The sequence below is a fragment of the Caretta caretta genome, chromosome 2 (genome assembly GCF_965140235.1).
Source record: "Caretta caretta isolate rCarCar2 chromosome 2, rCarCar1.hap1, whole genome shotgun sequence".
Classification (NCBI taxonomy): Eukaryota; Metazoa; Chordata; order Testudines; family Cheloniidae; genus Caretta; species Caretta caretta.
This window is the reverse complement of record NC_134207.1, coordinates 42,272,978-42,296,687: the sequence shown is the minus strand read 5'-3', so window position 1 is coordinate 42,296,687 and position 23,710 is coordinate 42,272,978. Positions and strand designations below refer to the sequence as shown.

At 41.5% G+C, this 23,710-nt stretch overlaps 1 protein-coding gene across 2 annotated transcripts in view; it reads left to right on the top strand.

The window, feature by feature from the left end:
• Positions 1-23,710, top strand: part of PTDSS1 (phosphatidylserine synthase 1) — a 51,161-nt gene that overhangs the window by 9,234 nt on the left and 18,217 nt on the right. For both annotated transcript variants that reach the window (XM_048841285.2, XM_048841286.2), the window contains exons 3-8: positions 936-980; positions 10,594-10,718; positions 14,025-14,183; positions 18,179-18,330; positions 20,046-20,187; positions 22,223-22,335. In XM_048841285.2, the coding sequence (XP_048697242.1) occupies positions 936-980; positions 10,594-10,718; positions 14,025-14,183; positions 18,179-18,330; positions 20,046-20,187; positions 22,223-22,335 (736 nt within the window). The remainder of the gene's footprint in view (positions 1-935; positions 981-10,593; positions 10,719-14,024; positions 14,184-18,178; positions 18,331-20,045; positions 20,188-22,222; positions 22,336-23,710) is intronic.

Below are 23,710 nucleotides of genomic sequence, written 5' to 3'. Positions count from 1 at the left end.
GACCTATATTTTCAGCCTCTTCCTGCAGTCTAGAAGAATGGATTATATTTAGAAACTTTTCAGTGCCACCAGATAAAGGTGGCCCTTATCTCCACTTCTCTTTTTGCTCTAGTTTGGCGTTTTAATTTAATAAAGGAAGTCAATCTAATCTCCGGCAAAATAAATAAATCTAAAACAGAAGCTGTAATCAGAGGACATTCGTCCTCAGGAATCCAGGCTCTTGAGACCTTTAAAGAAATCTTGATATATCTTGAAGTTAAGCCCTTTTGAGCTAGGTATTTAATCAGGATTTGTGTTTGATCTTAATGGTGTCTCTAAAGGTATCAATTTCAATTTTGTAGCCAGAAGAGCTTGTTTTTTCACACACATCCAACCTCTGTGTGTAAGATGCCTGATATTCTTTGTGATATCTGATATTAAGTCTGTTAGAAGTTTTAGGTGGCCTGCCTGGTAATGTTTTTGGGAGTCAGTGCCCCCAGTTTCATTGCTAACCTGCAGAAACTTGTACTTGATTACTTTTTCATTCCCAAAATGAAACATGCCCACAACTGTAAAAAGCCACAAAACAGATGTAATCTAAAAAACAGATCAAGAGATCAGCCTGTTAAAAATACTAGCAGCTGACACCTCAGCACACATACATCCAAAATATATGCCATCTTCTTACCACCATGGAAAGAATGCAAATGAAAAGTAATTGCGTATTTCTTCCATGTCCAAGTAATGATCAAATCCTAGAATCAATTACTAATGAACTTGTTTTATTTAAGGCTCTAAGCCAAACTTTCAAGTATATTGTAAAGCTTGAAGAAAAACCGATCTTTGCTTGTTAACTTTTGCTGATATCCCCCTGAACCAAGTCTTAGAAATAATATGCTGTAGTTTTAATCTTTGTAATCAATTCACTGTCATCTAGCAAATATTTCTCTCCACAGGGCCTTTTACTCGCCCACATCCAGCGATATGGCGGATGGTTTTTGGTAAGTTTTAAATGTTTATGTTTATCTTATTTAGTTTCATCAGAAAATGCTGGTTGGTTGAACCTGAGATTTTTTCAAGAAAGTGAATTGGGTTCAATTAACTTGCACCAAATCACATGCTTGGGCCCGTAGATCCAATGCTTGCATGATCCGCAGCTCCCGGAGAGCCCTGCCAATCCAGGGTTCATATATTCTAAGTCCTGAAGGGACCATTGTGATCATCTAGTCTGAGATTCCTGTATAACACAAGCTATAGAATTTTCCCAGGATAATTCCTAGAACATATCTTTTAGAAAAACATCCAATATCCAAGTTGTCAGTGATGGCGAATCCACCATGACCCTGGGTAAATTGTTGCAATGGTTAATTACCCTCACTGTTAGAAATTTACCCCTTGTTTCCAGTCTGAATTTGTCTAACTTCAACTTCCAGATGCTGGATCATGTTATGCCTTTCTTTGCTAGACTGAAGGGCCCATTATTAAATATTTGTTCCCCACATAGGTATGTACACACTGTAATCGAGTTATCCCTTAGCCATAAGCTAAATAGATTGAGCTCCTTGAGTCTCTCATTATAAGGCATGTTTTCTAATTCTTTACTAATACTCATGGCTCTTCTCTGAATCCTCTCCAATTGATCAACATCCTTCTGGAATTTTGGGCACCAGAACTGGACACAGTATTCCAGCAGTGGTTGCACCAATGCCAAATACAGAGGTAAAATAACCTCTCTGCTCCGATTTAAGGTTATTCTTTTTATGCATCCCAGGATCACATTAGTTGTCTTGGCCACAGCATCACACTGGGAGCTTATGTTCAGTTCATTGTCTACTTTCACCCTCAAATCTTTTCTTTAGTCACTGCTTTTCTAGATAGAGTCCCCCATTCTGTAAGTATGGCCTACGTTCTTTGTTCCGAATTTACACAATTACATTTGGCTGTATTAAAATGCATATTGTTTGCTTGCGCCCAGTTTATCAAGCAATCCAGATCACTCTGAATCAGTGACCTGTCCTCTTCATTGTTTATCACTTCCCCTATTTTTGTGTCATCTGCCACCTTTGTCAGTGATGATTTTAAGTTTTCTTCCAGTGATTTATAAAAGTGATAAATACCTTAGGGTGAAGAACCAGTCCCTGCAACACCATGCTGGAAACAGACCTGCTCAATGACAGTTCCGTGTTTACAGTTATGCTCTGAGATCTATCAGTTAGCAGGTTTTTAATCCATGTAATGTGTGCCATGTTAATTATATCTTTCTAGTTTCTTAATCAAAATGTTGCGTGGTACCAAATCAAACGCCTTAGAGAAGTCTAAGTATATTATGTCAACACTATTACCTTTATCAACCAAACTTGTAATCTCATTAAAAAAAAAATACCAAGTTTGTTTGATAGGATCTGTTTTCCATAAACATTAATTATATTATCCTCCTTTAATTCTTTATTAATCGAGTCCCATATCAGCTGCTCCATTATCTTGAAAGGGATTGAAGTCAGGCTGACAGGCCTATAATTACATGGGTCATCCCGTTTACCCTTTTAAAAAATTGGCACAACCGTAGCTTTCTTCCAGTCTTTTGTAACTTCTCCCATGCTTCAAGACTTATTGAAAATCAACATTAATGGTTCAGCGAACAACTCAGCAGCTCTTTTAAGACTCTTGGATGCCAGTTATCTGAACCTGTTGATTTTAAAATGTCTAACTTTTGTTGCTTCTTTTTAACATCCTCTAGAGCAGGGGTCAGCAACCTATGGTATGCGTGCCAAAGACTGCATGCAAGCCAATTTTTAATGGCACGCTGCTGTCTGCCGGGGACAGCAGCATGCAATTAAAAATCCTGCCCGGCCCGGCCCACTCTTCTCTGCCCGCCACTCTCTCCTTGCAGGGCAGGCAAGCTTCCCCCTCCCCCCGCCTCTTCCCCTAGCGTGCAGGGTTCCTGCCCCTCCTTCTCTCCCTCCCTGCGGCCGATTAGCTGACGGCCCTTGCTACGGAGGGGGAGAGGAAAAAGTGGAGCCGCAGAGCGCTCTCTGCTCCGGGGACCTTGGGGAAGGGGGTGGAATCAGCATATCCCCTCCAGCCCCCTGCCATGAGCTGCTCAGGACAGGGGGCTGGGAGCCCCCGCACGACCCCAGCCCACACCCCCAGCCCTCTGCCCTGACCCCTGCACCCCCCTCATGCCCCTCCAGCCCTCTGCCCTGACCCTGAACCCTCCCCACTCCCACCAGCCCTCTGCCCTCACCCCTGCAGCCCCCACAACCCTAGCCCTGACTCCAGCACCCCCCACACATACCTAGACCCCCCTGCCCTGACTCCTCCACCCTCCTCTCACACCCCCAACCCCCTGCCCTGACTCCTGCACCCCCCACACATACCCAGCCCCCCCAACACCCGATGCAGTGACTCTTGCACCCCCCCCCCATCCACATCCCCACCCTCACCCTGAGCACCAAACAGGAGCTCCTGCAAACACACACCCACATTCCCACCTGCACCCCTCATACCAAATGGGAGCTGCCCAGGTAAGCTCTCCACACCCAAACCTCCTGCTCAAACCCTGAGCCCCCTCCCTCATTCTAGCTCCTGGCCAGACCCTGCATCCCAACCCCCAGCCTGCTCCTTCATCCCCAGCCCTGTTCTCAGTTCACTCCCACACTCATCTCAGTGCAGAGAGAGGAAGAGAATGGGCCAGAACCAGGGAGAAAGTACGTACCTACTCTATGTGGACAGGGCCGGGACCCCAGACCGGCAGCGGACTGAGCAGGGCCGGCAGCCAGGACCCTGGCTGGCAGGAGCCAGCGGATGGAACCCCAGACCGGCAGCAGGCTGAGCTGCTCAGCCCACTGCTGGTCTGGGGTCCTGGCCGCTGGCCCCGCTCAGCCCACTGCTGGTCTGGGGTTCTGGCTGCCAGCTCCTTGCCAGCCGGGGTCCCGGCCACAGGCCCCGCTCAGCCTGCTGCCGGCCTAGGTGAACGGAACCCCAGGCTGGCAGCGGGCTGAGCGGGCTGGCGGTGTAAGATCAGCATTTTAATTTAATTTTAAATGAAGCTTCTTAAACATTTTGAAAACCTTGTTTACATACAACAATAGTTTAGTTATATTATATATAAACTTATAGAGAGAAACCTTCTAAAAAAGTTAAAATGTACTGGCACGCAAAACCTTAAATTAAAGTGAATAAATGAAGACTCGCCACACGACTTCTGAAAGGTTGCCGACCCCTGCTCTAGAGGTACTAGTGGAATGGAAAGAGTGTTATCACCATATGATGAGACTGTATCATCTGTTTTCCCCAAATACACAACAGAAATATTTATTGAACACTTCTGCCTTTTTGCATTACTATTGATAAGTCTACCATTTCCATCTAGTAGTGAATGAATATTATTGTCAAGATTATTTTTATTCCTGATATATTTAAAAAAATCATTATTGTCCTTAAGTGTACTGGCCATATATTTCTCCTTGTGCCCCTTTGCTTCCCTTATCAAGTTTCTACAGTTCCTAACTTCTGATTTATATTCATTACTATCAGCTTCCCCTTCTTCCATTTATTATATGTTTATAGCTGCCTACACTTCCCCTCTAAACCAGGTCATTTTTTTTTACCAGTACGGCCTTATTCCTCAACTGTGGGTCAACAGCTTTTTGGGCATCTATTAAGGTGTTCTTAAATGAATCCCAATTATGATTCACTCTTTTCTGATTAAATTCTTCCTCCCAGCTGATTTGGCTCATAATTGTTTTTAGCTTTGTGAAACTGGCCCTATTAAAGCACCATTATTACTGGTCTGGACTTTATTCTGTTTGAACATTATAAATGTGATCAAGTCATGATCACTCGTACCTAAGCTACTGTTATTTTCTACTTCTGTAGTCAGTTTCCCGTTATCTGTTAGGACAAGGTTTAATAGAGAATTCCCCCATGTTGGCCGCAACAATTTTTTTATAGAAAATTGTCATCCATAATGTTTAGAAATTCCAAGATGTTTTCGTATTGGCAGCATGAGATCTCCCACATATATCACTCAAATTGAAGTGCCACAGGATTATGTAGCTCGTGGAACAAGAAGAATCTCAGAGAAGATTGCTTGGACATTCTTCTTCAGCACATTTCTGACTTCCCTGAAGTCATCTAATATCTGCAAAATATCCTTCAGTGCAGTTCCATTAGTGCCGATGTGAACCATCACCAATGTCTCCTTGCTTGTCAACTTCAGAAACCTATTCAGTCTTAGTGACGTCTCTTGTCTTGGCTCTGGGAAGGCAGCACACCATCCTGTTGTCTGCTTGTCCCTTGCAGAATGTTCTTTCAATTCTTCTGAGGATTAAATCTCCAACAAGGATAGTCTGTCTTCCTTGAATGATTGGAGAACTCTTCACGGGCAAGCTTGATTTTCTTACATGTTAGGCCAAGCTGCTATCCACATGTGATTCCCTTACATGTCTCCCTTCCCTTGGACCTGCTGGATCTTGAGAGGTGTCTTCCAAAGTTTCCACATTTAGGACCTGGTATTGATTTGAAATTTCTAGCTGTATGGAATCCTTCCCAGTCCTCTTCTCTTTGGTGGCCACAGCCTGCCCATCCTCATCTTTCTCCAGCCGTGTAGAATGCCACTGTGACCTCTTGCCTATGGTGGTTACAAATTGCCAGTCTTCCTCTCTGGCTTCCTCTCTCTCTGATTCCTTTGTGGCCAGCTCCATTCTTCTTTGAACCTGGGGTACCAGTGTTTCCTGAACCTGGCTCTCTAGGATCTCCTCAGCTTTTCTGACTCTCAGTAATGTCTCTACTTGCTTCTCCAATGCAAGAATCTTTAAGACAGAAGGGATTTCAAGCAGGAAAGAAAACATGGTACATCCATTGCAAGTCACCACCACTGTCCCATTGATGGCCATCTTGATATCACATGTGCTGAACCTAGAAGCCTTTTACATTGCTTCTCTCAACTCACTCCAAAACTTCCCTGCCTCTTTTCATAGATCTCCCTGTCATGGATCTGGGAGCCTGAAACCAATGGAGGCTCTCGGGGACTCCCGTGCTCCCTGCTGTGGAGCCAGGAGCCTGGGAGATCCAGTTAGATTACATTTTCAAGCTATTAAATAACCTCCCTAAGAAAATTGCCATCTCTGTAATTGTTTTATTCCTGGTATAAGCTGTTTTGTATATATTTTTTTCATTAATTTATTGATAAGTATTTTAATTAGACACTGCTCCTGTACTCTAACTTGTCTGTGGAGGGATGCTGCTCTGCTTCTACAGCTAGAGGGATAACCTGTGGTATTCCAAAATGTCTTACAATTAGAGCTTCAAGTTGTGCTTAAAATGATCAACTCCAGCGAAGAAGAAAAATTGAGAATAGGTTTTTATGAAATATACACTGAAAGGAGCCCCAAATTGAAAATCTTTGCAGATTTGTGAATCGTTTGCTGTTGGGGCTGATGCATTTAAGATGTCTCCCAGGCACTGCACCTTCATTCTGGAAGCATGGGGGCTTAGAGAGAGAGAAATGTTTTCATGTTTCAAGAAAAGCAGTTTTCAAATGTTGTGGTTTTATTAAACATTTTACTCCTAAAAAGTATCTTAATTTGCTGAGAAATAAACACAAAAAATCAGAACAGGGAATCCTCTTTGTAATACATGTAGCAAAAGTGTTACATGTATTTTGAAAGTTGCCAATTTAGTTACAAGATTACAAAAATGAGACAACCGGATAATACGATGTTGGAAGTGAACTGCTGCCTCATCATAATATTTAAAACTGTGATTTCCATTAATTAATATGTCACATTTATGTATGTAGAATGTGAAGTTCACAATCCGTTGTGGTGGGCTACGAATTTCCTGCTGTTTTCACATCAGGGGTGGTGGTAGCCTCCCGATTCAGTGGGTGCACTATACTGAACTGCCAAAGGAGCACTGACCACCCTGGCAACCCTAATCCCGTCCTGGGGGGTGCTGGGAAGTGGCTAGAGAGCAAGCCTGCCCTGGGCTCACCAGCAGTGGTGGCTCCTGTCCCATGGGGCTGGGCCCCGCTCTCTGTTCGAGTCATTGCAACCTGTGCATGGGTCACAGCATCACTTGGGGTTGGCCTGGCTGCCCCTCCATCGTGACAGAGAGGCTGCTGGACCAATTCAATCGAGTGGCGTTGTGACATGGTGCATGGGTGTTGCAGCATCTGCAGTCAGGACAGAAGTGAGTGATGCTGCAACCCTGGGCACCAGCTGCAATGCCTGTAGCAGGCAGTCGGGCCCAACCCATGGGACAAGACATGCCACTGTGAGGTAGATGCAGGGCAGTCTTGTTCTCAAACCCAGCAGGCCTCCCCTGTGCACTAGACTAGGAGATGGGTATGTTTGCCTATGTTTGCTTCCTGGGTTTTATCATTTCTGGGAGTGCAGTTGAACCCATGCTACAGTCACTCATGTTTCACACTTACATTATTGGGGAGCAACTTGGGTCCCATTAAACCACGTGTGCCAGCATAATTTATCTATCTAGGCATTTTTGACCATCAGTTTGGTATCTAAATGTGGTGTCTAATTGCAAAACTTTTAACCAGGGTACATAAATTGCTCAGCATAGTGTTCACTTATACAGCAGGGCAGAAAAATTCCCTCCACTGCAGGAATTACTCAGTGAAATTCTATTTCTTAAAACTATCTTAAATACATGGCAAAAACATGCAAAATTCCCCTCAAAATACTTGGAGGTTCATGGAGCATAAAGCAGATTTTGAAAATATTTTTATAGAATTGAGTCTGATATGAAGAACAGATCTGTTCAAAAAGATATTGAAGATGCCTCTGTTGGGATTTTTTATGTAGCTAAAAATATCTAGCCTCTTAAAATAGCTAATGACTCATCTGTTGACATTAAAGGGTCACTGCTGATTAGCTGTAACAACTTTGAGAATTCAGCTTGAGACGCTTGAATAACCTGGCTTCTGCTGTACAGTCTTGGGTGACAATAACTGTAAATTAAAAGGATGCTCTCAAGGTTGACGCTCCCAGAACTTCTGTTGTACTATTGGAGAGAGAGTGTGCCTGCGTAATTAGGGCAAAATCCTGCTCTAGTGTGATTCTGCTTCCCTTGGCATGACTAGTCAGCCACAGCCATTCAGTAGATGCAGAGCAGGATGGCTCTGAGGGGTGCACCTAACTGCAACTCCAAAATAGTCTCACGCACAGTTGGGAAGCATATATTTCACCACAACTCCTAATCAGCAGGCCACACCTTGTCTAGTAGCTAGCTAGGTATCCATCCTGCCTTGATGTTGTACAGATCCCCTGAGGGAGGGAAGCCCTCTGCACAGTCCTCTCGTCCTCATATTGTGTCTGCATACCTCTGGACAGGATTTGGCTCTTAATATATAGTGACATCATGCAGTAACCTCATTATTATTAAGACTCATTAGTGTTTGTCCTAATTAAACTGATTTTAAAGACAAATATGGGTTTTTTTCCATATTTTTCCCCCTCATGGTATTGCTAGAGGACAGAACTAAGGTTGTTTGAGCGTCTAAACTGTGCATTTCTTGCGTTGACACGTTTAGATTTCTCTTAAGTGTAACTTACTGTATATACTCGTTCATTAGCCCTTTCGTTCATAAACCGACCCCCAAGATGGTTAGGTAAAAATAGCAAAAACTGTATGACCCTTTCATAAGCTGACCTTATATTTCAGGGGTTGGCAAACTTTGGCTCCTGGCCCGTTAGGGAAAGCTGCTAGCGGGCCTGGACGTTTTGTTTATCTGGAGCGTTCACAGGCACGGAGCCCCTCAGTGGCGCCACTTCCCGCCGCTCCCATTGTCTGGGAAATGCAAACCGTAGCCACTGGGAGCTAGGGGGCTCCATGCCTACAGATGTGCCAGGTAAACAAAACGACAGTGTATTAGATATTCAATTCAATGATTCCATACAGTTTAAAATCATCAGATTTTGGTGTAGACCTGTTTATAAGCTGACCCCGTTCTTTGATGCGTCACTTTTTTACCAAAAATATTTGGCTTATGAACAAGTATATACGGTAAATTGAATTTCCTGGAATTGTAATTATGCCCAAAATCAAGCATTAAAACATCCCTATAATGTTTTTTTTACCCTTGGTCATAAATATAAAGGAAAGGGTAACCACCTTTTGTATACAGTGCTATAAAATCCCTCCTGGCCAGAAGCAACATCCTGTTACCTGTAAAGGGTTAAGAAGCTCAGCTAACCTGGCTGGCACCTGACCCAAAGGACACAAGATACTTTCAAATCTTGGGGGAGGGGGAGAAGGGTTATGTTTGTGCTCTTTGATTATGTGGTTAATTTCTCTTGGGACTGAGAGAGGCCAGACAGAAATCCATCTTCTCCAACCCATCCTAATCCAAGTCTCCAATATTGCAACCAGTATAGGTAAGCCAGGCAAGGCGGATTAGTTTATCTTTTGTTTTATGTGAATTTTCCCTGAGTTAAGAGGGAGGTTTATTCCTGTTTTCTGTAACTTTAAGATTTTGCCCAGAGGGGGATCCTTTGTGTTTTAAATCTAAATACCCTGTAAAGTATTTTCCATCCTGATTTTACAAAGATGATTTTTACCTTTCTTTTTTTTTTTAATAAATCTTTCTTTTAAAAACCTGACTAATTTTTCCATTGTTCCAAAATCCAGGGGTTTGGGTCTTTAATAATTTTGTAACAAATTGGTTAGGATATTCTTCTCAAGCCTCCCCAGAAAAGGGGATGTGTAGGGCTTGGGGGAATATTTTGGGGGAAGATGTCTCCAAGTGGTCTCTTTCCCTGTTCTTTGTTTAAAACGCTTGGTGGTGGCAGCATATCGTTCAACGACAAGGCAAAGTTTGTACCTTGGAAAAGTTTTTAACCTAAGCTGGTAAAAATAAGCTTAGGGGGTCTTTCATGCGGGTCCCCATATCTGTACCCTAAAGTTCAGAGTGGGGAAGTAACCCTAACACCCTTAAATTACTGATATGTATGCTCAGTCTTAACACCATCTTAATGTAGTTTTGAGTTTTTGAATTTCCGTAGTTTGCCTTTTTTTAGAATTAAACTTCTAATGACAATCTCTGCACATCAAAGCAGCTATAGTGCATTAACCAGGAAAGCTAGAATTGCAGCTAAATTTGCATTTCCAGAGCAGCTCAAAGCAGGTGTGTCTGTCCCTTAACATGTAAGTATTGGTTTAGATAGCTATGTTAGTGAGGCCAGGAGAGCATGAAAGTGGGACAGGAAAAGCCCAGTCCCTGAATCCCAATGTCTCTTTTTTTAAGAGCTTCGCCTGTGCTCCTGCTTAAATTCTGTGTTTAAATTGCTCTTTGGATGTGACTTGTTTTGGTTCTGTTTTTTCAGTCATGGCTATGTAATCGAATATGCGATAGGTAAATGGTATTAAAGGCTGGGTTTTTTTTCAAAGATTGCCACGTGGTGTGTGTTTGCAAATGTTTGTATGCAGCTATTGTCTGAACAAAACCTGCATTTGTACAAATTGGCATTTCTGTGTGCAGTTAACCACTGTAAGCAGGCTTTGGGGCACCACTTTGAAACCAACTTTTGACTATTTGGCCCGTGGAATTTCCTCAATAAACATTCCATGTTAATATGATTCTACCTCCGACAGGTCTCAGCGTTCTCTATTTCCTGTTTCTGGTGTTTGTGCTCTTCCTTAACTTGGAGCAGGTCAAAGCAGTGATGTATTGGCTAGATCCTAATCTTCGTTATGCCACCAGGGAAGCAGACATCATGGTATGTATACTTAGCATCCTTGTGCAAGTTACAGCTATTTTATATTAACTGTCAGATCTCTACATTTCAATTAACCAATAAAAATGTTTTTTTTTATTCTTTCTGATTCAAGTTAGTAAAAACTGATCTACTGGACGTATTAGAAATATTTGTGTTGAGGTATTGGGTTATATTAATCATGGAAGCGATGCTAGATATCTGAAGATATCCATCATTGTAGTATCTGGATCGTACCTGAGCAGCTTGGAGTCAAGTCAGAATAGGAGATCTACAATTGCTATCAGACCAAATTTAATGGTGAATATGGGGTTTTTCCTGACAGTACTAAGCAATGGAACTTTGTTCCTTTTGTGCTTTTGCACAAACTTAATTTCTCTCATATCACTTACAAATAGCTATAATAGATGACTTATCTGTGGATAAACTAAATCCAGAGTTATGGCCCTGTCGCCTTTTGACACAAAGGAAAGTGAAAGCGGCACCCCACTGCTAGGGTGTCGGAGCTGCAGTTGCAGCACCAGGTGCAATTAGACTTCTTTCTGGGGAATCTTGCTGCAAGTCTTACGCTTTTTATTTGAGTATTATCATTGTGTCTACGACATACAACTTGCAGCACCCTGCCCTATTTAGGAACTTACAATCTCCTTCAGACAAAAATACACTTTGTTTTTGTTCAAGAAATAAAACAGAGTACATAGTTAAAAAATTGCATATGCATGTGGGTTATTATACAAATTGGGAGATGAACTTACTTTAACTTTATAGCTTTATGGCTTGAATTTGGACCTTGTTTTCTGCATATGTGTATGCAGGAAAAGAAGTAACAAAGCATAAAGCAACTGTATTCTCCCTCCTTGGCCTTCTCCCCAAAACCCATAAAGTTCATACTGCGCAGGTCTTCTTGGCCAGAACTGGGAAGAGTCTAGGGCATGCTGTGGGATGTATGCCCATCTTTGGTCAAAAATTAAAGAACACATTGGTGGCAAAATGAGAGCCTTCTGGTGCTCAAAATGCTGTGCCTGTCAATAAGATGACTTTTACATTTTGCCCCCCACCCCACAAAAAGCATCCTCTTGGCCTGAGCTTTCTCATGCTATCCTATCTTTGGTATTTTACACTGGTTTCTCCAGTAGTAGTAAATGTAAACCTTACAGCTAGGAGACTTGCTAGGAACAGAATTTTTTTTAATCATGGTGTAATGGTTTTTAAAGTGTAGGGCCAGATTGTGGCTTTTAAAGTGTAGTCTGCACTGGACAGGGTGCAGAGGGGACTGCATTGCAATAGGAGCCTTTGAAAGAAGCCTAACTCCTCTGGAGGGATCTCCCTGGGCCCGTGACTGCAACTGCAGCTTTGCCACCCTTACAGTGGATGATGCTTTCACGTCTCTCTGTGCCCAATCAACTCCACTAGCCTGCAGGAGGAGGAGATAGGGCAATAACCCCCCTTTCAGCCACCCTGTTAGGGTGGGGCTTATCTATAAGCATGGTTGGCGCATGAACCCCCCCCCCTTTTGGGGAGGCTTGCCCCCTTCCTTCAAGATAAGTAGGGTCTTACCAATTTCATAGCTGTGAAAAATATGTCACCGACTGTGAAATCTGATCTCCCCTGCTTCCACGCCTCCCGCACCCCACCCCCAGCCACTGTGGCTCAGGGCTTCCGCCCCATCCCACCCCACATCCACTGGAGCCCCCAGCTCTGAAGGGAGCACAGAAGTGAGGGTGGCAATCTGCAGACTCCCCTACAACAACTTTGCAACACACACTCCCCCTCCCCTGCCCCGATCCCATTTTGGGTCAGGACCCCTATGTTTACAACACCATTAAATTTCAGATGTAAACACCTGAAATTGACCAATTTTTAACTCCTCTAGCTGTGAAATTGACCAGAGTGGACTGTGAATTTGGTATGGCCCTACACATAAGACCTCACCTGTTGGAGCCCTGAGCACCTCCCCCGCCCCGCCCCTGCAGCCAGAAGAGTCCCTGAGCCCCAGCCTGATCCCTCCGTCCGCTGGCTGGAGCTGAACCCCCACCAGCTTCAGAGAGGAGGGGGAGCGAGTGTAGGGCATTGGGGCGGAGTGTGGTCATGCAACAGCCGGGGTTGGCAGAGGGTTAGCCTCCCCTAGCCTATTATACCCGGTGCCCATGTGAGGTCACTTGCAGTGAGCAGCGCTTACAATCCCTGTGCTGGGAGGGCTGGGGTGAAATTCTGGCTCCATTGAAGTCAGTGGAAGTTGGATCTGCAACTTGTCTGTGGAACTGCTTCAGGCATTGTACTGAGGATGTACCACTGTTGAGTTTTTTGAAAACCAGACCTTCAAAGACAGTGTTAAAGCAAGAGAACCATGATCACTTGTGTATAACTTTTTTTTTCCCATGACCTGCTTGCCTGAGGTTTTATATGTGTATTTTCCATATTTCTTTCTCCTAACTGTTGCTTCTATCCTTCAGTCACACGTGCAGCATTCACCCCAAAGGCTGCAAAGACTATCACTATCCCTTTCAGATTCATTTTGTACCATGATGACATCAGTCTTATCCTATTCTTGTTTCCTGCAGCTTTATTGGCTAAAAATTGAGGAAGAGCACTGAGGGATGGGGAGCAACATTATTCCACATAGCTATTTCTTTCGATTTCTTCTATCTGTCCCTGTTCTACCTCATCTCAGATTTATGGCTCATAGAAGAGTGCAGCATGATTTTTGCTTCCAGCTGTTTGGTTAATTTTTTTTTAAAAAGGAGGTGGCAAAATATAAACTTGTACATAGTGTTAAGTCCTGTCTCCATATGAGACAGGCATCCGAGGTCCTGATCGCAGCAGTATTGGTGCAGTTCTATCCAGGCAGGGAGGAGGGTACAGAGAATCCATTCTTATAGCTCTGAGGCCGAAGCGGGACATTCTGCCCCCAGTCCACACCGTGTATAAAAACCAGCCTACAGTGTACATACTTGAGGCTATGCACTGAGGACAGAATTTGCCCCATAATTACCAGCAATGATAACAATCAGCATCTGCTTAAACAAGTCAAAAATGATAGAGATGGACAGCAGAAGGAGAAAAATTCTTTCTGTTTTCAAATGTTTACCATTCAGTTTCCCAGTGACCCTTTTTCTAACCTAATTGCCAGGGCTAGGAGGAGGCGGAAGAGGGCATTTCTAATGTTGGTGGGAATAGTAACATGGATTTCAAAATCCAGAATATCTTTAGTTTCAGCCTTTCAGTTTACACTGAGTTAAAAATGTCCTCCTGTTCTGGTGCTTCCAGATGTAAATCCTAGCTGAGGATCTGTTGTTGTTTTGTTAACAGGAATATGCTGTGAACTGCCATGTAATCACCTGGGAGAGAATCCTCAGCCATTTTGACATATTTGCTTTTGGGCATTTCTGGGGCTGGGCAATGAAGGCCTTGCTGATCCGCAGCTATGGGCTATGTTGGACTATTAGCATCACCTGGGAGCTCACTGAGGTAGGTTGACATGTTAAATCATGAGCAGGCTGATGGTACTATATATTACTCATAGCATACAGGAAAGAGGACTGGCAATTTTACTTCAGCACTAGCTAAATACCAGTATATGTACAAAGTAAATTATAAAAAACATATGCTATAATCATTTCAGGAAGAAATGTTAAGACCAAATAGGTTACACTAAAAAAAAATTAGAAAGTGAGAATAGTTAGTACTAAACTATGACAAATTCAATCAGTGCAAACCCTAGCTTGCCCCTGTCCACGCTAAGGGATCGGCATGAATTGCTGGGCACCCATTGCCAAGTGGGAGCTATTCCCCAGTGTAGACAAAGCCTTTGGTTAGACTAGTCCTGCAGTGCTCAGCCCTACTTTTCCCCCATATGTAACAGTATCCTACATAATGTGACCCCAGCCTACAGTAGTAGTGTTTTGAACTGTTATCTTAAAACACTGTCGTATAACTTCAAGGGTTACTGACTGATTTCTGTGCTATCACGTTAAAGCAGTTCTCTCTAGATGTGGGCGCATGCACACATTAGCTCACTTCTGCAGCTGTCTCTCATTCTCAAGCCCTCTTTGTGCTTGAAAATTGCTGACATCTATGTTGAATTGGCCAATAGGGACAGCAGGCTGTGCACTAGCCTCTTGTTGTTAGATGTGTTGTGATAATTAGGTTGAATACTCGTTATCCTAAATAACTCAATTTTATCTAACTTTTATCTTATCTAACCTATAATTTTAATCAGTAGAATGTTCCTCCCTAAACTCCTGAGGCCACATTTCTGCAAAATTGAATTCTGTTTTGTAACACCTGAATGATCAGGGTATGGAGGATGCCAGTTTTGGGGAAGCTGATGTTCTAGAACTGGCAATGAGAGAGACTCTCTGAAACTTGCTTTCAGTTATTAAGCAATTCAGACCAGGAAGGCTCTAGTTCTTACAAGCCAAAACGACTTTGGACAAAATTTTGAGACTTTGATGCCTAAATTTAAGTTCTTAAATCCATTTTTAGGGCACCCAACTTAGTAGGCCTAATTTTTAAAGCAGCAGATCTCACTGACTTCATTGGAGTTTGATGGTGCTTGGGCCTTCTGAAAATCAACTGACTTATGTTTTAGAAACTAAATACGGATTTAGGAACCTAATATGAGTCCCACTCAGTTTGAAAATATTGTCCCTAACATCTCCTCCTACTAATGTGTACTGTTATTCTTAGGTATTCATGGATTCTGTCTCTTCCAGGCCCCCTTACAACAGTATTGTTTAAAATTAAAAGAGAATTCCAATTCATGAAGGCACTAGGTGGCACAGTGAGCTAAGGCACTAGCCGTCGCCTTTGGAGAACAGGTTGAAATCCTGACTCAGGTTGAAATCCTGACTCAGCTCACAAATTAAAGTGACTCGTATCATCCCCTATGGATCATCACAAAGCCACCACCCACAACTTGACCCCATACGATTGGTATTCCCTGCTAGTGAAGGACAGAGTATTGGAACAGACAATGTGTTTAGGGGAAAGTTTACCATATACATAGGATGCTGCCACTCAAATGGATTTTTAGTCCTTTAACTATTTCAGAAGAGTCATTAGAAACCTACAGTCGTTATCAGGGGAGTTGCATAGGGGTTTAGTTGTTGTGCATCTCCTGTTAACATTGCTAGCTGTCAGCTGGCTAAATCCCCATACTGACACTGGACACTCACACATGCTGAATACTATCTTCTTAAAGTTGGAATTCAAACATACCTTTGATGCTCTGTGCTCAGCACCACCACACTACAAATTGGTATTATGCAAATAGCGTTACTCTGTTTAAACTCAGCCTCCTCAGCTATAATCTGTAGTGTCTTTGGGCAAAAATAGTGCAGTATATGTGATCATTAAATACTGTAAGAGAGTTAAAACATAATATGAGAAATGGATATAATGCCCATTTCACACCAGATTTATCCAAAAACTTTATGAAGTAAGATGATTGATTTGAAACCACTGTGAGAGTATAAGTCATGTACATCTTTGATTCTGGAGAATAATTTAAAGTTCTTCCTTGTCATGTTAAAACTGGCCCACACCTTTAGTGCAGGGAAAATAAAGATGTTTAAACAGTTCTGTTTCTGCAGTTACCCTGGAGGAAAGGTATCACTGTCAGGATAGATCACTGTATCTCGTTTTACAGTGACCAGCATCCTTTCTTGCTCTGTGCATGAGGCACTCCTTTCCCCTCCCTCACAGATCTGACATAACATTTTTTCTGCATGCTTCTGGCAATGAAAAGATGTTTTAATGTGAAATTCTGGTAGCACGCAAGAGACTACGCAAGCCAATTCCATTCACTTTTGTTGGCGTTTAATGAAAGAAAATCTAGAACACCATGAGGAATATCTGTTTTGCTTGGCACCTCTTTGAACGTACCACAGGGACTGTTCAACATGAACGTATCCCCTTTTCTGATGAATTGCTAAATGTTATCCAATTTCAAGCCTTTGGGGTTTGGGGAGATAATCTGTAATAGAGATCAAAACTTGTTTTCACTTAAGATGAGCAATCCGTTTCTAGCCCTGAATGAATCAGGTTTCTGTTTTACTTAAAATGTCTCAGTCCCACCATTCTGCCTCACTCACTCTATGAATGAAGATTATAAAGTTACTTCTTCTTGAGGGGCAGAGGGTATATATTCTTGCTGGACTGAATCCATACGCTGCTCATGACATGAACCTGAGTCATACAGGAGCAAGACAGTGACCTTTAGAAATGAATGCTGTTACGCTCTCCAAAGGAAGTTTGTAGGAAACTGGAAATACTGGGAGATTGTATCAGCTCTTTTACCCCTGTATTGCTAGTTTGAATCTAGCTATTGAGGACTGAAAGTCATTACTGTCTGTTCTGCCCTATGTGAAATGAGTAGTTGGTCCAGGGACATGTCTACACTACTGCACCACATCAGCACAACTGCACTGATGTAGCTGCGCTGCCGTAGCATGTCTCGTGAAGACAAACTATGCCGACAGGAGAGTGCTCTCCCGTCGGCATAATTACTCTACCTCCGCAAGAGGCAGAAGTAATGTCAGCAGGAGCTGCTGTCCCACCAGTATAGCATGATGTGGACAATGCCTTTAGTCAGTGTAACTTACATCGCTCAGGGAGTTGTCGTTTTCACACCCCTGAGTGATGTAAGTTGCATCAACTTAAGCAGCAGGGTAGACCGACCCGTGGTCGTCTTTTTTAATAGCACCATCACAGCACTATCTCAATCGGTAGTTAGCAGAAATGCAAGGCATTGAAAGCACACAGAGAGTGAAATACCCTCTCGCTCCTAGGTCCCTCCAGGTCAAGAATGAGACAGTTTGGTAGGTCAGCATGGCAAAGCTTGCACTGCCGCTGTCTATGCTGTATCTATCTATGAACAGAAAAACTGCATCATACGGGTTACCAGCCCTATAACCTTTTACAAGCAGGAAATTCCCCAAAACGTCATTAACAAAAAAGACTTAAGTTCCTGAAATGTGTTCAATTAGAAGTCTTAAAAATCTTGCATTCCAACATGCTTCAGTATTGATGCTCATGAGAACAGACAGTTTAACACTAAATAACAAAGAAGATTCTCTTTAAAATGTAGCCTTTTGATTTTAGACAAGCACAAAATCACCTTCCTTTCTCTGAAAGAAATGCAGTTGTTCTGCAAGGGTTCTGTGTTATAACATTTTATGTCTGTGGGGCTCAAAACTCTGCATTTGATTCCTATAGATAGTACAGCACCAGAGGGAAAAGGTGAGAGGAGGGAAACGTCTGAAGCCTTCTTAGGACCCTGATCCAAAGTCCACTAGAATCAGTGGAAAGATTCCCATTGACTTCAATAGACTTTTAAGCAGGCTCATAAAATATGACACTTTTTGTTTGTTCAACAGTTGCTTTAAAAAAAAAAAAGTTGAAAATCTTTGAAAGAATTCTGTGTTGTTCCTCATCCAGAATTTTTTTGCTGTATTCTGTAGCTGTTCTTCATGCATCTTCTGCCTAATTTTGCTGAATGCTGGTGGGATCAAGTCATTTTGGACATCCTGCTATGTAACGGGGGTGGCATCTGGTTGGGCATGATAGTTTGTCGTTTCTTGGAGATGAGGACCTATCACTGGGCAAGTTTCAAGTAGGTCTAAAGTAAAAGCCAATAAGTTTCATGTTTAAAATATTGCAGTGTAAAATTTTGAATTATTAGCTCCTAGTTAAATGTCTTTATGTATGTAAAATGCATGTGCTATAGAAATGGAGTATTATCAGTGTATATTTACAGTGCTATATATGAGATTAATAACATTGAGGCACCATCTTGTGTCAATCCTTTTGTGTGAATTGTGTACCTGATTATAATTGAATTTTTAAGAATTTTTTGCTTAGTCTTAAAGGTGAAAGTTGAGGCCAAATAGAGTACAAAATGGTAGAAGGAAATATTTGCATTTTTAATCTCTTAATTTATGGCAGCAAAGCATTATTTGAAGAAAAAGGAACTAAATACACACATACATCTGAACTGTTTGACTCGTCCTTTTAATAGTAGGTTTGGGATCAGGCTGTTATGCTCTAGTGTAGTGACCCAGCAATAATACTATCAGTACCTAACATACATAAGATCACATTATGATAAACCTATGTTGTGTAGTACCTTACTCCACAGGTGGTTCCATTAATATCAGTGTTTCAGAGTAGCAGCCGTGTTAGTCTGTATTTGCAAAAAGAAAAGGAGTACTTGTGGCACCTTAGAAACTAACATTTATTTGAGCATTAATATATATATTATATATTTATATATTAAAATAAATTGGTTAGTCTCTAAGGTGCCACAAGTACTCCTTTTCTTTTTATTAATATCAGTGGGAGCACTTGCAGTATGAGATAGTAGGCAGCGTGAATAAGAGTGGCAGAATCCAGCCTAAATCAAAGATTTAGATTTCCCTGTTTCCCCTGAAGGAGCACAGGGTGGGATAGTGACATTGCAACAGGCTGAAATCTAATTTGTCGCTTTCCCAACCCTCAGCTGGAGGAGAGGAGAGTTGGAAGGTTTCACCAAAAGCTTTCCTTTCATTTGTTTTGTTAACCATTCAAGTAACAAAGATGTTAACAAAAACAAAATGCAGCCCATCTGATAGAGACTTCCCTTCCTCCCTTCTTTTCCCCCAATGTGGGACGTGGGGGAAAAAATATATGAAGCAGGGGTAAGCTTATGGCTTACATCCAGTGCTGTACATGGCGATGTGGGACACCCAAGTTGGGTCCAATACCAAGCTTAGCATGGGCTGGGAATCCTGCAATAGCAACACACTCAGACCTGTGGAATAAGAGTGGTGTTGATGATCTATAGAAGGGAATCACCATCTAGACCTCGTTGGTGAGGACAGTGAAGCTGTAAAATAGGGAGATAATGAGGGAACCTCTCTTCAGGAATCTGTGGCAGATTTGCAGAGCACCATTCTTCTTGGTCCTTTTTCCTTCAGGGAAAGAAAAAAATGCTTTGAAACCCAAACTGAATAACTGTACTTTAGATAGTACTGGGAGTTTGACTTCAATGTTTTCTAGTTTTTGCTTTTTTACTACTGACTGAAGTCTGTATATAGCTCTGCTATAAGAATGCTATTTCTCATAATAGCTGTTTGCCTCTTCACTGAAACACTCAATAAATTCTGCCTCTTAATGCAACCTTTGCTGTAACATGCAACACATTGTACTTAAGTATAGATTTATGGGAAAGAGCACTGCATCATGATTTGTAATAGAAATACTAAAATGCAGTATCACTTGTCTTCTCCCTCCCTCTCCCCCTCGCCTTATCTTTTCCTTGTCTTTACTGCAGCCATTCTTTTCTTTCAGGGACATTCATACCACCACAGGGAAAATCAAAAGAGCTGTATTGCAGTTCACTCCAGCTAGCTGGACCTATGTTCGCTGGTTTGACCCCAAGTCTTCATTTCAAAGAGTGGCTGGAATATACCTTTTCATGATCATCTGGCAGGTAAGAAATAACTTTTGTGAAATCAAAACTAGTATCAGCTCAGTTTACTTACTGGCTGAGTTTGTTTAGAAGATATTATATTCTTATCTTAGTCCATCATTGAAATGTACAGTTAAATGAACTGATACCACAAACTATTCTGGACACTATCCAACGCATCTGGACTACAGTTGCAAGTGAAATTACAATATCTGTGAAAGAAACAAATGGCTGCAGATTGATGTACTGGCTGTGGGATTACTGTATGCAATGGATAGTTATGAAAACTGAAGAAATAGATGGGTAGGTTTTTCCCAGCTGATGGTGCATGTACCAATATGATATTCAGAATTCAGTCACCAGTGCACCCAGGTTCTTCAACATGTGCCTAACTTTAAGTGCATATGACTTTAATGGAATTACTCATGTGCTTAAAATTTGGCACTTGCTGAAATACCTTACAGCATTTGTGATGGTACCCAGGGATGTGTTCTGTTTTTTAGGACTTTAATCCCATTGCCCTTAATCTGTGTTCAGTCAGACAACATTTAATACAAGTTTTGCTTAAGTGAAGCCCATAATAGCCCTTAATGACATAGCCTTTAGTGGTGATCCTGTTTCCTGGGCACTTCTGGGCTACTGCTACCTGCCTCTCATTCAGTTGTGCAGTCTGAGTCGGCAGGCACTACCTCATACAACTCTGTTAAACTGGTCCGTTTGCCCTAAAAGCTCAGGAGCTACTGGTTTAATGTAAACCATTCTTGATCAGGAGATACAGCAAGAGAGCACTGCATTACCAAGGGACTACAAACCCTTTACAGTCATTGGTGTCTGGCCCCAGTTATATTGCTGCCACCAAAGGCTTTTACTTTAATGCAAAAAGAGAAAGGAACTAATGCATTGAATGTAAAGGGTGGAGGGAGTAGAAGAGAGCCTAATTTTAATGGGGAAAGAATAATTTCTACAATGTCCACAGGGATGTTTGAATATAATCATTCTAGCATCTTAGAAAATTCACCCCCAAGATAGCATGCAATTTACTTAACTTACAATTTTGCTGATTGGAACAGACTTCCTTTGTGAGAGATGTATCTTGTTTTGAGATGAGGCCCACTGGGGCGCCGTTCCTACAATTCTTATTCCAAAAATACTTCAGTACAATACAGTGTAGGACACGCTACCTAAAATAACAAATGATCATACTGAGTAGTCACATCCTCACTTCATTTTCTACTGTGAGAATTCTTAAGGGGTTAAAAACTTCAATAAAATTAAACAGGAGTACCTGTTTCAAGGGAACAGGTGGTTTATTACAGCTGTTTGGAGTTACCACCTCCAATTCCACATTTTCATATTCCATTTTAGCTATTTTTTTTTTAAAGTGATGGACTAGTTTGATAATTTCTGGTTTTGTTGGGGTGAGAGCATAAATATGCTGGTACTAAATTATGAACATGTTTGTGCATATTTCAGCCACTTGCCCATAATTTATACTAACTTTAGATCTTTTTAAGGGATTTAATTTAAAAAAACAACTTTTTAAACTAAACAGGTATAAATGGGCATCTCTTTTAGAAAGAAAAAAGCTGGATTTGGTTTGTGAAGAGTCCAGTGAGCTCTGAATTTTACAGACTTGAACACTTCTTTCTAAATTTGCATCCTAGCCCTGCTTCAAGAATTATGCTGTTATTCCAAAATGGAACTCTATAAACTATTAACTGAAACCTTGATGGGTTATCTGAAGTATACGAAGTAGTTCAGCACTGGGTTTTTTCTTTTTTGTGGTGGTGGGTTTTTTTAATTTTATTTTTTTGTTTTGTTGACTTGGTATACAACTTTGCCTGTTCTGAAGATGATATTTTAAGAGCTTTTAATTCTTAATCCAACCAGCAGAGCTAGTTACTGAGCTGCAATAAACCATAAATCATTCCCTCTTGTGTATTTTAATTATTGTATTAATTCTAACATTTTATGTATCAGTCTCTGAGAAGGGGTTACATGTGCATGGGTCAGTCCTGTAAAACAGAACCTTATTAACTGACTTTTTTATTTCCAGCTGACTGAGTTGAACACATTCTTTTTGAAACATATCTTTGTGTTCCAAGCAAGTCACCCTTTAAGCTGGGGTAGAATTCTCTTCATTGGAATTATCACAGCACCCACTGTAAGGTAACTTATTTTATTTTTTCTAATTGTACAGTAGTTGTGACCCTTAGGAACACAAGAAAAGGTGTGCAGGCTTTATAAATAAGTACAGTATGTGAAAAGAAATAATGCATTTAAGTCTCCAAAAAGGGCAAAATTATCCTTATTTTTGCAGTATTAGGTATAAGACTAAGGATAAAATTCAGCAGTCTGGGTGTATGCTACTAATGGTGAGACTTGTGTGAAAATCTGCATTTGAAAAGAATCCATCATTCTCTCTTCTGATTGCGCAGCAGTTGCCTGTGTTGGGTGGATTAACTCCATATGCAGCCATCCATAATTTCATATTAGATTCTTTTGTTGACAAGAGCCATATGATCATTATAGCATGCACGTTAGGGAATTTACACCTGTGCGTCTTTCCATGATCCCTGTCTCTAGCTACCTATTTGTGCTTGAGTATGGAATATACCACAATGTATTTATAAGGAAAGGTGGTAGTTCCTTGTTTTGAATAATTAGTGAAGCTACAAAATATGAACCATGACTGGGACTTGAGAACTAATCAATCCATAGTCACCTTACAAAATTATTTCATGAAGTAATTTTGTGTAGCAACCAAAATGTCTTGTACCAGCTTCTGTTTACATCCAAATTGAAAAGTGAAGATTACAGCTATTGAAGCATATATTGTATTTGAGGTTGTTTTGGGGTGGGGTTCTGGTAAATATATATTTTAATATGTATGTGCAAATTATTTGTGTAGGAACCGTAACTTTTCAATATTGTGTGTTCTGTCTTTCTTAGGTACTTATATGGACCCCATTACCATAGTATCTGAGCGCCTAACGGTCTTTAGTGTATTTATCCTCATAACACTCTTGTGAGTAGGGAAGTGCTATTATCCTCCTTTTACTGATGGGGAACAGAAGCACAGAGAAACAAAGGGTATGTCTACACTGCCCAAAAAAAAAAAAAAAAAGCCCATGGCAGCGAGTCTCAGAGCCCGGGTCAACTGACTTGGTCTTGCAGGGCTCGTGCTAGTGGGTTAAAAACAGCAGTGTAGACGTTCCTGCTCGGACTGGAGCATACTATAAGTGACTTGCCCAAAGTTACACAGGAAGTCTATGGCAAAGCAGGGAATTGAATCTAGGTCTCCAGAGTTGCAGCTTAACACCCCGAACCACTGGACCATTCTTCCCCATTATACTTCCTCTGTTTAAATTCTTAACCCTGATGTTACAGCAGCATAAGACTTTTGAATTTAATTGCCTCTGTATTTGTGAAAGGATAAAAAGAAGACAGTGCTGATATTGTGTGTCCCATTGTGCTGGCAAATGGCATTTTTCCTAATAATCATATCACAAATATTGCTCTACCTTCCATTCACATTAATTAG